The sequence below is a fragment of the Erythrolamprus reginae genome, chromosome 4 (genome assembly GCF_031021105.1).
Source record: "Erythrolamprus reginae isolate rEryReg1 chromosome 4, rEryReg1.hap1, whole genome shotgun sequence".
NCBI classification, from domain to species: Eukaryota; Metazoa; Chordata; class Lepidosauria; order Squamata; family Dipsadidae; genus Erythrolamprus; species Erythrolamprus reginae.
The window spans coordinates 56708050-56724825 of NC_091953.1; the positions used below are offsets into that span (position 1 = coordinate 56708050).

At 36.3% G+C, this 16776-nt stretch overlaps 1 protein-coding gene across 1 annotated transcript; it reads right to left on the reverse strand.

Moving 5' to 3' along the window:
- Positions 1 to 2814: 2814 nt before the first annotated feature.
- ADAMTS1 (ADAM metallopeptidase with thrombospondin type 1 motif 1) lies at positions 2815 to 16368 on the reverse strand. The gene is made up of 9 exons (XM_070750295.1): positions 15460 to 16368; positions 12282 to 12628; positions 11553 to 11685; positions 9901 to 10068; positions 7524 to 7810; positions 6524 to 6707; positions 6248 to 6420; positions 5222 to 5397; positions 2815 to 4934 (listed from the first exon to the last, which is right to left on the reverse strand). The coding sequence occupies exons 1-9, from the start codon at positions 16079 to 16081 to the stop codon at positions 4196 to 4198; spliced, it is 2829 nt and encodes a 942-aa protein (XP_070606396.1). The 5' UTR covers positions 16082 to 16368; the 3' UTR covers positions 2815 to 4195.
- Positions 16369 to 16776: the final 408 nt, after the last annotated feature.

Sequence of the window (16776 nt, forward strand, 5' to 3'; positions counted from 1 at the left end):
TGTTGTAAACCACTCTGAGTCCTCGAAGATGGGTGGCATATAAATCAATCGCTTGACCAACCACCCGATCAATTAATTGATCGATCGATCGATCGATCGATCGATCAATCAATCAATCAATCAATCAATCAATCAAACATATTATTTCAAGCCTGGAATAGATGGGTGACTGAGGTCCTGATTGCTGCTCTTTCCCATAAACTATAGGGTTTACCCTGATTTCTTGGAAGGGCTCTGAGTGGTAAAGTGTTAGAAATAATGCCTGGAATGCTATGGGAATAATGCCTGGAATAGATAGGTGACTGAGGTCCTGGATTGCTGCTCTTTCCCATAAACTATAGGGTTTACCCTGATTTCTTGGAAGGGCTCTGAGCAATAAAGTGTTAGAAATAATGCCTGGAATGCTATGGAATGAATCCAACAATATTGAACTGCTATCATCTAGTTTCTAGGCTTCCGTTTTGGGCAAAGGTAGTAGACAAAGTGATAGGGCTGCAAATACAGAATCTTTTTAACTATATCTGAGTATAGGATGAAAAGTGCACTGGTTGTTTCCATCAAAGCTTAGAGGTAGGAGTGAGATTGGGAAAGCACAACTCTACTTGTTCTGTTAATGATTTTTAATATTTATTATTTGGATTTGTATGCCGCCCCTCTCCGAAGACTCATAATATAATTTCCCAGGGTATCCTTCTGGTTTGTCTTTGAGAGTTTGGATTCAAATGAATCATTTTCATGCTCATTTCTGAGTGAACAGTAAATAGGGTATGGCAGGATGATATGGAAGAACATGAGGAAGGGGAAGAGGGCCATAATTTATTGTACCTCACTCTTCTTAAATATTACATCAAGCCGATGTGAGGTCACTTGATTTGAGAAATGGCATCATCAATATCCGCACAATACCAAATTTTATATATTCTTGCACATGAAAGCTGTGATGGAAATTTTGATTTGATGTCTTGAAAGGATCTGGATTTGATGTCTGAAAAAGATCTGGATTTGGAGAACAATGCCAAGACTCAACCAAGATGGAATGGCTATTGATTTAGAAATCAATAAAGTTAAAACAGTGTCAAAAGCTTTAAATAGGCTGCTACTCCCCAGAAAGAGCTGGGCTCCTCATGAACTCAGTTTCTACTGAAACAAGTAATAGAAGCTGTACCCAGGAGACTCTGACACACTTATGGTGCCCTACGGTGTTTTCTTCAAGGGGAAACTGGACTTCATTTTAAAGACATTTCAGTTCTCATTCAAGCCTCTTTAGCTCTGAAGAAGCTTCTTGGATGAGAAAAAAACATCTTCAAAGAAAAACAAGGAAGTCCAGTTGCCTCTTGAAAAAGCATCTTGGGGGCCACTATGACCTGGTTGACTGAACATCTCCATAGACACACTTCTGAGGGCATATCATTTATGATATATTTTTTCAAACAGAAGGCACTAGCAATGGCCACTCATGGCCTTACCATGTCATTCTGAGATGTCTGATTTACTCTGCATGATTGCCCAGAACTGTAGCTGCTAAAAAATTCAAGTTCCTGCATGCCTACAAGAGCAATTCAGAGTTGTCATATTATGTAAGATCTGCTGAAGTTGAATTGTTTGTTGGTGTTACCCAAGGTGATCTTTTTAACCCACAAAACCTTTAATGTCTTGGATCCTGGTTATTTCCATAACCACTTATTCTAAATGGAATCTGGTTACCCATTGACAAAAATCTGCCACTTGATTAAAGGTGGTAATTTGATATTTTTGTTTTTAGCTTTATTCAAGAATGGTTCATTTATTACACTGAGATACAGTTTATTTAGTATTGAATTACTGAATAAAATATAGTAATCAGGCTGGATTTATGCGTCATGCAATGCCAAAAATCATGTTTTATAAACTTCAGTAATTTGGTTTATGATTTACAGAGAACTAAAACAAGCCATCTTATAATTTAGCATAGTATGTGAACTCAACCATAATGTGAAACATGATAGGATTTGGGGCAGGAGAAAAAAGAGCAATCAAATGATTTTCCATTTGTCTGAAATATATATATATATTTTTTTAAAAAGGAAGAGATATCCTTGGAAAGTTACAAAATGTCCTCCATGATACTATGGGACATAACTTAAAATATTTAAATTTAGGGAAATGATCATAGCAATGGTGTACTTTTTAAATTTTGTTTGCTCCCTAGTAATGTATACCCAGAAATTATTTTATACTTCTAGGGAAATTTAGTTTCTATAGTATTAATTCTGTACAAGCATCTATCATTTAATCTGATTTTCAATTTTATTTCTCAACAGCAATATAAAAAGATTAAAATCCAGCTGCACAGACACTTTACAGCATCAGTCAAATGAGCTACTTAACCAGAATTCCAATAATTTTTACAATTCACAGCAAGAATTTGAGACTTTGGGATATGGGGTAAACAGATATGCTTTCATTATAAAATGGCAAAAATAAATGGTTGACCACACAACTAAATTTCAGTTGGTCGCCTGGCATGATTTAACATGAAATTCAAAAGAACATAAACGTGACTAGGAATAGATTACTTAACTTCAATTTGAAATATATTAAATCCAGATAAGCATGAAAGATATATCATGATAACACTGGTCCTATTAATGGTGAATTGATGTACAATGTGGGGACAAGAGGATATTTAGATCTTAATTTACTCTAACCCTACTCTGCTGCTTGGCACTAGAAAGTACAAAATATATCTTAACATATCATATGCCTTGTGATAAAATCAAACTAACTATTCTTATGAAGATGTGATAGAAATTTATATAAAATAAAAACACTCAATTTCAAAAATTCATAGTTTATTATTTCTAGTAACATAATATATTGCATAAATACTCTATCTTGTTATATGTCTTTTTTTAAAAAAAAGATGATAACTTAAGAAATTGTTTTAGACAAGAAATATAAAAATAAATACATTCATTACAATATATGCATTTGTTATCAAATATAATCCTTCTCAGAAGGGGAAAAATTAAGTACTTATAAAGTATGCATCATTTCTAATACATTTTACTATATACATATGAAGAGACATATTCTCTCATAGTCTATAGTCTAGCAAATAACTTTAAATATGCAGATAATGGAAAACTGCTGTGGATGGACCTGCTATCCTGCAGCTTAATCTTCCCTGCTTTACAAGTGATTTCAGCAGTTTAAAATTGTTGTATGCAATGAGACAACTTAAGGGTCTTCCAGATATCTTGTGACTGTTAACTCTTGTATTTCCCAGCCAGCATAGTATTTGACTACATTGTCTGAGCACATCTGGAATTCATTTGGATATGGAAAACTGTAATAAGAGATGTTCCATTTATAGTGGAATTTTGTTTGCAAAAGGTCATATGTAAGCATGTTACTGCTGACCACCATGGCAACTGTTACTGTATGTAAAATGGCAGCTTCTCAGGATTATTTCTTCATGAAGAAGCCAGCTTTCATATAAATATTATGCATATGTTCCAACGGTCTGTTAGATTTTGGAACAAAAATGGTAAAGGAAAGGGAAGGGAGTTAAATTTTGAACAGTTCATTCTTTCTTCCTTCCTAACTAACTAACATGTGCTTTGAACTGAAAGGTATCTCTTAAGAAGATTAAATACATTCTAATGTTTGGAATTTTAAGCATCCGGGACTACTTGTTTTGCCTGTCTATGAAAAATATACTTCAAAAGTATATGTAATGTGGGTTTTGTTAAATGTGAGGTAGGCAAGACCTGACCAATAATTAAAGAACTGCTTTTTTTCCTTTCCCTCTTTGATCAGGAAAGAAATTTTATCAGTACCACAATAAAATTTCCAGAAGTTAAAAAAAAATGCTACTTCTGCTAGAATGCAAACGTTTCATTAAATTTGTTTTGGCCATGGCGTACTTTCTGTTTAACTTGTAAAAAAACTAAGATTAAGATATGTGTGTTTCTGAGTTTGCTACCAACAAACTGGCATTTTTATCTAGTGTTCATACTGACAGGATTTCCTTCCCACTCCACTATGATTTAACACCATCTAATAATATTTGCACTGTCCCATCTGAGTGACTCTACTCTGAATTTCCATGCACAAATTAGTTGCTACCTTTCACTTCAATTTCAGTGCTTTGGTCTGAATATACATACATAAGTACATACTTATATAGAGAGCTTTAGATTTCTATTATAATTTATCTGCAAAGTGTAACATTACAAATGTCTATGAAATGTTTTGGCTTTTTTGAAAGGTCACAGCTTTCATGTGTCAAAATTGTACCATCAAAGGAAATACACTTTAATAACCTCTTTTTGAAACCCTTCCCACATGTTTTGGAACATGATGACCAGTTTCCTAGCTGCCATCGTGGGCATGGTGTATCTGCACATGGTCGCACATCACTTGGTTTGAGTTCTTTTGCACAGTCTGAGGCAGGTCGCCCTCTAAGATCTCTGCATTGTACAGATCTCCTCTGCCAGCCAGTACCACATGACTTAGAACATTCTCCCCATTCTTCAATAATCCATTCAGATAAAACTGTCTCCTTGATTGCATTGAAAGATTCAGTCTTAATGAAGGGCTTCTCAGAACCCAGCTGTGTTGGTTTCTTCATAAAATAGGTATATTTGATTTTAGATCGAGATGAATCACCCACAGTAAGGACCTGAATAGTTAATGGTTCCTTCAATGGACTGAAGCTACGGATTCTTTCCAAAGCAGCAGATGAACCACTATATCTCAAAACATTTCCTTTGTAAGTAATATCTTGCTCCATTGTTGTTAGTGTATAGTCACCATTTAGAATATAAGTATCATCAGCTGCTTTGATTGCAAGGAAGCTTCCATCTTGCCGTTTACCCCTATGATTTCGTTGCTTCACTTCTATGTTTGTTGCCCCAGCAGGAATCACAGCAACATCATGGTAACCAGGTCTACAGGAAAGAAGAAGAACAATTGTTGAATACTAGCACCTCTTAATTATGAAGGACTCCTATCATGGACAGGAACTTAGGTTGAATCTTATAAGTAATGAGTAATGAGTAATAAGTAATGTATCTTGATAACTTAGTAACTAAAATAATATACCAACATGAAAGTTGTAGCTGATTTACAATATGAAACATTGCTTCCTATACTGATTTCATTAAACAATCCAAATGAAAAAAAAGTCTTTCACGGTAATGAGTAAGGTAACAACTCCTAAAGTGCAAAAACACACCTGACATTAGAAAACATTGCAGATACTTTCTTGCAGGTAGATCCATTGCCTCCACAGATGCCACATTTATCAAACCTCTTATTGGATCCTATCACACGATCACATCCTGCTTTTATACATTGCCCTTGAACACAGATTGAAGTGGAATCTGGGCTACATAAAGTTCCATCTACCACCTTTAAAGGAAGGAAGACTTGATTAGAAGTTATACAAAGTTTATCATTAAATTTTTAAAGTACCGAACAAAATCCAGCCAGTTAATCTACTTTAAGTTTCATTTTAAAATCAATTCATTTGGAGTTTATATATTATTTTAATGTGGGCTATGATATAGTGCCATTATGATTTCATTATGATTTGTTAATCACAGTTTATAGTTTATCTATAAACTATACTTATAAACTGTACTTATAAAGTTTAACTTGTATGAACCTGTTTATTAATAAATTTGGATCAAAATATGCCATGGTTTAGCTGAATGTATAAACAAAGACAAAAAGTGAGCAACTGTAGTACTTTAGACTTTGACAATCTAATACTATTTCTATAATTATCTTGTTTTGGAAATACAAATAAAATCAAAATGGCAAAATAAGAGATCCAGAAGATGTTAAATAAGAAAAAAACATAGTTTTGAAATATATGTTAGATAAAACTCAGCATGACAGATATATATTATCAATATATACATTACACATGCAATTCCTAAAGAAAATTATTTATGGAAAATATCTCTTTTGGTTTGTAAGCTTTTTATACTTTAAGCTTTTTAGACTTGTTTCATAATGGAAACCAAATCAGAAGTTTTTGAGTGCTTTCTGAAAGTAAAATGTTTAGTAATTATACTACACATTACTAGAATACAAAGAATGATCACAGCTGATGGCAACAGGTGTCCAAACTTGTCTGGATGTAAAATGTTCCTTTGCTTATTTCCTAAAGTTTTATTCATCAATTCTATAAGCAGTCAAAGTTAACAAACACATATACATTTGTTTGATGTATATTATATACACTTGTACCCACCTTTGGTTGAAGAACAAAAAAATACCCAGTGCCTTTGGCAAGGCAAACCAGTTTGCATCTATCTTTGGGAGGGACTCCAGCAAACTTAGGTATCCATTCCACTGCAAGGCCAGTTCCAAAAGACTTGGAAATATCATTGTGAGCTTCACATTGTTCTTCCCTGAAAATTTTGCCTGTAAATTGCGAAGACATTGATCAGGCTTAGGAAACTCATGTTTTATTTTATGATTTATTATATAATGTATAATTGTATTTATAAAATAATGTAAAACTTACCATTGTCTGGACAATCTTCAGTATTACAGGATCTGTACTGCACACGCTTGCCTTCACAATACTTTCCTCCATTTTTTGGAATTGGGCTATTACATTCTCGCATAGAATATTGCACTCCTCCACCACATGTTCTTGAACACTCTCCCCATGGTTCCCAAGAGCCCCAGCCTCCATGAACAGGGATCTACAATTTGCAACACAGAAACAAATGTGAATATTAAAACCACTAGAAAAGGTATTTTATAAGAGGGAAATGGCGTAAAATTTAGAAATAGTTATGATCCTATTATTTATGTAACATTTATTATGACTGTGGTACTTTAGGCCTGCAAGGTAAAGCAACACCCTTTCATGCTATTAGCGAAAAAAACCCAAATCCTATGCTCATAATTAATACAGCCGCCCCGAGTCTTCGGAGAAGGGCAGCATACAAATATAATAATAATAATAATAATAATAATAATAATAATAATAATAATAATAATATTTGTATGCTGCCCTTCATTGGATCCAATATTAATATTAATAATAATAATAATAATAATAATAATAATAATAATTATTATTATTATTATTAATATTGGATCCAATGAAATTTCTGCTCAATACTCATATAACTGGGTATTTTTGATAAATCTGAGGTACAAAATGTTTTCTCATTTGTAGATCATTCCAGGGTAGATCACCAAAACAGATACAATATCTGTTTATTATAACTTATTTGTTATTTTTATTCATTATTGTTAATTACTGAATGGCAAACTAATTTTAAACACTGTTTTGATAACATTTTCTGCAAGTCATCAAATGGTACTTCAAAATTTTATTCACTTTATTAAGCTCTTCCCTATCATATTTTTGTTTTCATTTGCTTTTAAATATTTATTAAATAAAAATTTAAAAGGAAAATTAACAAAATACATTTTAAAATTAAAAATTAAACCTGAATAACTTAAAATATTTTGTCATCTTACTCAACTACAAGCAAACAATGACTTACATCATATAGCTTCTTGTCTGTTTTATTAATGCACTTGCTGTTCATGCACCATTTTCCATCTCCACAACTGGTACCATCTGCCCAAGGAAAATGTTTGGTTTGGCACATAAACACTCCACCCGAAGTACCAGTACACCACAAAGTTGAACATATGTTAGCAGAATCAGGACAATGTTTGGAATCCTCCCCAAATGTAAATTGGCACTGTCTATTAGCATCATACATTGTGCCAGGAAGAGCAGAAGGGAATGGCAATGGCTTGTGAGGCTTGTCCAACAGACACTCACCTGGAAATAACACAGAAAAACCATATTGTGATTTTTGATTAATTTGCTTTAAACATTTCAGTGTCACTCTTTGAAAAATGATAGAAAAATGATAGAAATTAGAACGTATCTATTCAATTAGAACGTATCTATTCAAATCTATTCAAATCTCTGAACCATGATTTCGAAAGATAAATTTTAGTCTATTAACTTTTCTGGTTTAAATTTAAAGAATGTTTACAAATATAAGTTTGGCTGGCCACATAATTCAGCACTGCATATTAATCATCCATTTATTCATTCATCAGATTTATATAACCTTCCATCTCACCCAAGGCAATTCTGGTCAGTGCATAACAATGGATTAAAAAGTGAGAGTATACAAACATATACTCTCATATAAAAGACTATACATATATAAATACTATACATATATAAAAGACTATAATAACAAATATCCAAATATCCTGAAAACAAACTGGCAACCAATGCAACTTGAGGAGCAAAGCTCTAATATGCATTGTCCTAGGAGCTCATATAACTGACTGTGTCATTGTATTCTATATTGGATATTCTTCCAAGGGCAGCTCCATATAGAGCACATTTGAGTAGTGAAAGATGTAACTATCTAGGGCAAGGGTGACTGTAAAACAGGGTCTGCTGATCTAGGAGCAGGCACAACTTGAGCTGAAGATGAACCTGCTCAAACACCCTCCTAATGATGACTTCCACCTGTCCCCCGAGAAGGAGTTGTGAATATAGAAGGACCCTCATATTATGCATTGAATCTGTCTGAACCTATGTAATCCCATTCAGCACCATAGTTCTCAAATCAGTAGAATTTCACATGAAGCCTGTTGGTCCCCTCAGACTCCAGCATGGAATAAAATATTCATGGCATTGCTTAATTTGCCAGGAGTAGAGATATACAATTAGATATTCCTCACCCTGTGGCATTGGATAAACTTATCCAATGGCCTCATGTAGATGTAAAGAAAGAAATGATAAACCAATGAAACTTATGGCATCCACATAATAGCAGCTGAAGGCAGGACATCTCCTCCTCAATTATCAACTGGAATCATCCATGATGAAAAGACATGATCCAGCACAACACTGTGCTACCCATCTCCAGCCATATAAGCCAATTCAGAATAATACCATGGTTGATAGTACAGAAAGCTGCCAATAGCTCAGGTAGGGCAAAGATGGATGCACAAAGATGGATACTAGAAGTCATCCATAAATATGTCCAATGCCTGTATATAGTTAGTTCAGTGACAGCTTATTGAGGAGGGTCTCCTACTTTCATTATTACTGAAAGCTTCTCTTCAAAGTTGACACTTAACTGGACACTTATGTGCTCTGCCACTTTAGAAATGCTAGAAACAAATATTGGAATTGGTAACCTATTAATACTTACCAGGTTTTGATAGTTCATTACAAATATTAAATTGCTACTTATGTTTGAACATAAGCAAGTGGCAAGCTTTATCTCCCAGGCATTTGATTTCCATTCTCTTAGACCAGAGGTAGGCAAAGTTGGTTCTTCTATGACATGTGGACTTCAACTCTCCCAGAATTCCTGAACTAGCATGATTGACTCAGGAATTCTGGGAGTTGAAGTCCAAAAGTCATAGAAGAGCCAACTTTGCCTACCCCTGTCTTAGACCAATGCTTTCAGGAAATAGATCATTAGGGTGTTTGGGAAAGATTTGGAAAAGAATAAATAGTCTTTTGTCCAGGATCCAATAAGATCTCCTGCCTAGTCAAGAAGTTGGACTAGAAGACTTCCAAGGTCCCTTTCAATCCTATGATTCTAAGTTAGAGTTTTCTAATATTTAATAATCGATCCATTTATATGCATATTATCATTATGGTCTAACAGTTGTATTACTTTTTCCCATGAAGCTCTGATTCATTCTTCTGGACTAAAACAAATATCTTGGGACAGAGCCACATGTTATCTTATTTGTGTGGCTGCAAATGTAATGGTATTCAAATTGATTTGGAAATACTTAAAATATTTTAATGCAATTAATTATAGTATTAAAATTCAGTATCTCGAATGGAATTCAGTTAGAAATATAAGCAGCCTGTTTAAAACTTACCATGACCATTATCCAAAAAAGTAGTTATCATGTATGCGCTGCATGGAGACCATGGATGGCTTCGATCCAAGTTGGAAAGCATAGATGCCATCATGTGAGAATCCCTATTTATACCATTAATGCTAGTACACTGCTTCGCATCATCATGTGGCATATTAAACACATGGCCTTTAAAAAGAAGAGAAAAAAGTAATGAACTCATCACATATTAAAACTTACAGTATAGTGAGAACTTACTAGTTGGACTTATCATTGCTATGTGACACCTACCATTAGTTAATATTTTATTCTGAGTTATATTCTGCGTTATTGATAGTCATCTCTGTATCTTTGATGCCTTCTACCACAAATAGATTAAGCTTATCTAAAATGAATAAGCAAGGAATCCCTGCTGAACTCCCCTAATCATCATGCTGAAGATCTCACTTTTGAATGGTCCCTTTCCATGGAATAGTTGGTCTATAAGTGACCCTTAGAGTTTTGGAAGTTTGTCAAGAGTGGCTTTTTTGAAGGACTGTGAGATTAATTCTGGTTTGAGTGTGATGTGACAATATGAATTTTCTTTGAAGCTGTTATTGTCCTACTTTTTATTGTTATATAGAATAGAATAAAAGAGTTGGAAGGGACCTTGGAGGTCTTCTTGTCCAACCACCTGCTTAGGCAGGAATTATTATGTAATACATTGTATAATTCATTCATTCATTCATTCGATTTTTATGCCGCCCTTCTCCTTAGACTCAGTTATGTAATTACATTGTACACTACTAAATAATTTACTACATTATCATGCATTTTTAAATTCCATATTGCTTGGAGTCTGATGGATCAGAGTACAGTATTGAAATCTTATAGACACACTTTAATATTGTTATGTTTCATTTTAAGCACTAAGTTTTAATGCTGGCTTGTAAGAACTGATATCAAAAACAAAAGTCAATGTTCACCACCTTTTACTCAATATGATAATTTAAAGATTTTCCAATTTCCCCCCCTGAACTGTGATTTATAAATCGTAAACATAGGGTTCAACTTAACACACAAGATTTGTGTGGGTGTAATTTAAAAGTCTCAGCCATTTATTTTCCTCTGAAACCTGAATGAATTTACTTTTTCCACTGAAAAATATCACTTTAAAATACTCAGTAGTCATTTTCACATATACTGAGAAACTTTAGCTAATAGCTTTGTCCCAGTGTTGGTAAAACCTGTACTTCTGATGCTTTATACTATAAGTGTAATAAACCTGAATGACAATAGGCATTAAAAAACCCTATGGGACATTCTGGGATAGTGTTTCTCGACTTCAAAATTTTTAAGGTATGTGGACTTCAACTCCCAGAATTCCTAAGCGAGCTTTGGGAGTTGAAATCCACTCATCTTAATGTTGCTGGGGTTGAAAATCATTGTTTAGGAGAAAGGTTATGGCCTAACCTTTTCCCTCCATCTAGATTTTATACATTCGAAATTTTATTACAAAATGACTGAATCCAATGCTTTTGTCTGACGTGGCAGAGCCTAGGCACCATAGTGAGAACTAGACCACAGTAACTGCAAGAAACAACTGATTTAAAGCCTTAACTGCAGACCAATATGATAAGGCATGTTTTTAAAACAAATAAGCTTGCCACAAATTTCCCCTGAATTTCAATTACCTAATTCATGACTGGTTGTAAAAGCAGCTTGCAAGCCATCATCTTCTATGACAGAGCAACTGCGGTTTGGATCACAAGCAGTTCCCACATCAGCCATCCCAAGAGTGTCACATGTTTTGGCACCACAGAGATCCTACAAAAAGAAAATATGTACTTTCATTATTAATTGGATCAGGAGCTTGTCTGACAGAATCAAATTATTTTGGCAATATGCCTTTTCATAATGGAAAGAGTATATAACAGTCTTCAAAAATAAAAAAAGTCATTCAATATGGAAGGAGTATTAGGAACAGATGATGACTACAGTATGATTACAACCATTCTACAACAGTTATTTACTGCACTATTTCTATGAATTAGTTAAATGAACTATTTCACTGTCTCACATTTTAAATGATAACAATAGTCTCTATTCAATTTTTACACCTATTTGTCCAGGGAGAGACTTGAAACATCTTCTAAATGCTTGAAAGAAACTGGATGCTCATGTAATACTAAAGCTTCCTAATCAAACATTCAATAAATATTTTTGTTCATTTTTCCATGGGGAACACTATTAAAAGTGTAACATATTAAATTTATGGCACCAGCGCATTCCAAGAAACCACACTTTTGATATACACTTTGAAATAGTTCTAATTTTAAAAATGTAAAAGTAAAAGAAGTATTTTTGAATCTACTGATTGAAGAAAGTTCAAATTACATTAAATAGCCAGTCTTTCACCTTACCTGTCTGGTAAAAAGAATTGCAGTATCATAGTGTTCTGCGTGCTGGTCACTGGGAGGATTATGTTGCTTCTGCCAGTTACAAAAATTCCTTAAAGTGAGAGCAGCATTTGTAGATACATCAGGCCCCTTCTGCTCATCATAGATAACTATTATTTTCACCACCACCAAATTAATAGGGTTCCGGATACTGGGGTGCTTGTACATTCTATTAGCCACAGATAGGAGCGTGAGAAGGTAGTGCTTCAATCCACTGCCATGAAACTCTGCCATAGATTGGTCTGCTACAAGCAAAGTTTCCACATAGCGGGGGCTTGACACAAATCGTTTCTTCCTTATATGTCTATTTTCTATATTAAAAAAAAGCAAAAGGTTAGAAATATATACAGTACTACCAATATTTATCAACAGTATTTATACAGTTGACATATCATAATCATCAACCACTGCCAAGCCAGAGTGGGAATTAAAGATTATTTAAACAATCCATTTTTATTCATTTTAAATATAACTTTTAAAAAACCACTAAAGAATATTAATGAATGTTAAACCTACTATAAAGGATTAAATTCTCAGGCTGCCTATTAAGAAATATTTCCATTGAGGATTTTCAGCATGAATCATTGCTGCTCTCAATGAATTTTCATAGCAATCCTCCTTAAATATTAAAATTACTGAAATGAAAGACTTTGGCTGGATCTGATCCAAAATTTCCTAAGGGCATGGAAGGGGAAATACTGTACTCCCACATTCGTTCTCCAGTTTCCAGTTCCTGTTTAGTAATACAAATAGAAAGGAGTTTCAACTTGCTGTAACTGAAAGTACTGCAGTTATATTGGTGTCCCATTGTCTGGCCGTGGCAAGGTTTATGCCTGGCTTGAAGTTGGATGGGAGTTCTTCAGGGACATCGTTTGATTTGGAACCATGGCTAACTATTCTGTGAGTTGGAATCCAAAATATATAGAAGGCATCATATTAAAATAAATTTTATGATACCTTTAATATGAATAGAACCAAAAGCTTTGTCCTCTTTGAACTGAACTTGCCTTCAAATGATTACAAATGTCTAGTTTTCTTTCCAAAAATATTGGAGTACTTTGCCATTGCCTTCTAGGATTTCTTTATAGCAAAGTACTCCCATATTTATATATATATAAAACCCAGAACAACTAACTAGGTCCAAACTTGCTTAGTGTTTTTGAGACTAGCTCTAGTGATTATTATGCAATAGCTAGGTAGATCTAAAACATAACCTTGTGGAAATTACAATGTAAAATAATAGAAAAATAACCCCCTTAGGATATTCAGCTAGGTACTGATTCTTATCAATGGAACTGAAAGTAATTGGAGAATAACTTCAAATATCCCAATTAAGATATCTCCCTAAATTTTAGTGAAACACACCATGAAATTGATTAGAAATTGCAGACTTAATATGTCTGACATATTTTTATTTATAAGTTACAACCTAATCCCAAAGTAGCTCGTTTAATAATGTAAGCCCCAAGCAATTCCACACAATGTACTCCAAAACTAGCATGCATATGTTTCAGATTCAGTGTAAGATTAAAGACATTAATTTAAGGGGGGTGGGGAATCATTGCATTAAAGAATATGTGCACTTTTTATTTTATCATTTTTTCCCCCAGAAAGTGAGTAGAGCATTGTAAACCTAGACATGCAAATCAAGTTTAAACTGAAATGCTCTTTGACTGACAATATTATAACAACAGTACAGTCTTATGTATTTTGCTGCATTTCTAAGTAGACATTTCATTAGGTTCATCAAAAAATTACATTTCTGATTGCAAGGGTATTTCATGTTATCTTTAAACAGTACAAAGTTACAGTATTCACAGTCTCAAAGTTTGACAAACTAAACCATATACCATCTAATCATATTTCAGCTTACCATGAATCCACAGAACACATATATGAAACATATATGTACTGCACTGTTTGAATCTGGTGGATTCAGTAAGCCATGTGATGCAAATTTTTCAACTGCATTTTCCTTATTGCATTAGGTATTACAATCTCCTTTACTAGGTGCAAGTCACAAAATATAGGTTGAGAAGGACCACTTTGGAGTAGATATGCACAAGCTGTCATCAACCAGTAACTGAAATGTTTGTTACAAAACATCTTTCACTAAGTCAAATGCTACTTAGCCTAAAGCAGTCTCACACCCAAGACTTCTCCCCTTTAAGTATCTTTCTGCCTTTATGGAGAAACGTGTCTCAAAGGTGCTTTTTCTTCAGCTCTGTAGAAGCTTCTTGGATGAGAGGTCTTCAAAGAAAAACAAGAAAGTCCAGTTGCCTCTTGAAAAAGCACCTTTGGAACAAGCATGACCTGGATGACTGAGAATTTCGACAGTTAATCCCACTTACTTAACCGGATTTGCTCCCATTCATAAATCCTTACCCTGAGACTATTGGGAAATTCTGTCCGTCCGTAGATTGACCCCAAGTCGATCATACCTCCCTTGATCCCACTACTTTCCAACTTCAAAAGCCATTAACCCACAAAAAAACCCCTTAAGACTATCCACTGTTGACCTCTCCCGATTCCTAAGAGGTCAGTAAGGGGCGTGCATAAGTGTACCAGTGTGCCTTCCGTCCTGTCCTAATGTTTCTCTCTTACTAGTATCATGCACACTGCTCAAAAAAATAAAGGGAACACTTAAAAAACAGAATATAACTTCAAGTAAATCAAACTTCTGTGAAATCAAACTGTCCACTTAGGAAGCAACACATTGTCAATTTCACATGCTGTTGTGCAAATGGAATAGTTGTGCAAATGAAATATTCAATGAAAATATTTCATTCATTCAGATCTAGGATGTGTTATTTGAGTGTTCCCTTTATTTTTTGAGCAGTATATAAAAACATTGTTATGTCTTTGTATGCTAACAATGCCTACTTGACAAAAACAAACAAATAAATAAAAAAATACTTTTTTAAACGCCTCCATTTATGACCTCAGCTTTTAGAGTGACCAATAGCAGCACGTCGAAATGTGATTTTTTTTTTTTTTGGACCATTCCTAACGCTTTGAAAAGTGTGCGGTCTGGGGCGCATGCGTGCCCCGCAGCATCGCCACTGCTGCTCCCAAGAGCTACTAAGCTCCTTGCTCGAACAAGGGCGACGAAGAGAGTTTGCGGTGCAGGGCGAGTGAATACCTGCGCGGGCCGCGTAGTCCGCTTGCTGCTTTTCCCCTTGGTGGTGGGGCCGCCGCCCCTTGGAGGCCAAAGTTTCGTCGGAGTCGGGCACCTCGCACTTAGTACCGCCGCCGCGGGGGACGGGGCTCTGCCGAAAACGGCTCAGGAGGTGGAGCTGAGGCTGCTCCCCTCCTGGAGCCTGAGAGACGTTGGCCGGCTGAATGAGATACTCTGCGCCGCGCAGGTAGAAAGCGCCGCGGATCCCCCCGCAGAGGCTAAGCGCCGCGGCCGAGGCCGGATCCCCATTGACCGTGCCGGAATAGAAGCAGCTGGCTAAGTTCGCGCCCAGCGCTTGGTGGGCCTCCTCTTCCTCCCTCCGACTTTGGGGCCGCCTGCCAACATATTGGAAGGTCAAAGCCGGAGCTAAAAAACTGTCGTCGGGCTTCAGCTCTAAATTGAAGCGCTCGCCAAAGGCATCCAAGCGGTAGAAGTGCTCGTCGGCCGCTCGCTGCCGCCCGACGGAATCCACTTTCACGGGCACCACCAGCTCCTCCTCCTCCACTCGGGGCGAAGAAGGGCCGCCTCGAACACCCAGCGAGAGCAGCAACGTGCTCAGCGCCAGGCATGCCTTAGCTCCCCTCATGCTGCAGGGCAACGCGGGAGAGAGGCGATATGAGGGGAAAAAAACCGAACAGTTAGGCTGAGGAGAGTTGTTTTGGAAAAAAAAAATGGCAAGCGAATGGCGCCTTAGCAGCACCGGGTAGAATGTCTGTCGAACCCTTTGGAAGCCGAGTTAAACGCGCTGCGTGTAAACGGCCTAGTCGGACAAGAGCGCTGCAGGGCTCCCTCCGCGCCCTGAGTTCGCCGGCAAAGTCCTGAAGGGGAGCTAAGAGATAAAGCAGCCTCGGCTTGTTCTCCTCGAGTGTGGGAGCGAAAGCAACGCGCGCTTGCACTTATAAGGAGAATGTCCAGCCCCCCTCTTACCCCCCTCTTCCGTGGAGGCGGGAATCGCCTTGAGCTCATTTGTGCGTAAAGTCAGCGCTGCAGCGGTGCCCCTGTCCGCCTGTCTTTTCTGGCGGTCGGCCGTAGACTGCCCGAAGAGGGAGAACATTTAAGCTGAGGAGGGGCTTTACCCGCTTACGCTACCATTTCCCCCCAAAAGCTACCCTGCCTGGCAGTCCTTTTACTCCAATTTCCCTAGGCACTGCTCGCGCTCCTCTGCAACTCAAGTTTTCCGCGTAGGAGCTGCTGCGGTTTCTTTTTTCCAGGAGGGGGAGATTTCCTTGAATCACTTCCATCCAGTTTTGTGCCAGATCCTTTTTTCCTTTCCACCGCCCT

Excerpts from the sequence above, each read along its gene's own strand:
- ADAMTS1 (XM_070750295.1), bottom strand. The coding sequence starts at position 16,081 with ATGAGGGGAGCTAAGGCATGCCTGGCGCTGAGCACGTTGCTGCTCTCG. Across the intron at positions 10,069-11,552 it reads TACAACCAGTCATGAATTAG|GCCATGTGTTTAATATGCCA; the intron begins GTAATTGAAATT and ends TTCTTTTTAAAG. Across the intron at positions 6,708-7,523 it reads CAGACAAGAAGCTATATGAT|ATCCCTGTTCATGGAGGCTG; the intron begins GTAAGTCATTGT and ends TGCAAATTGTAG.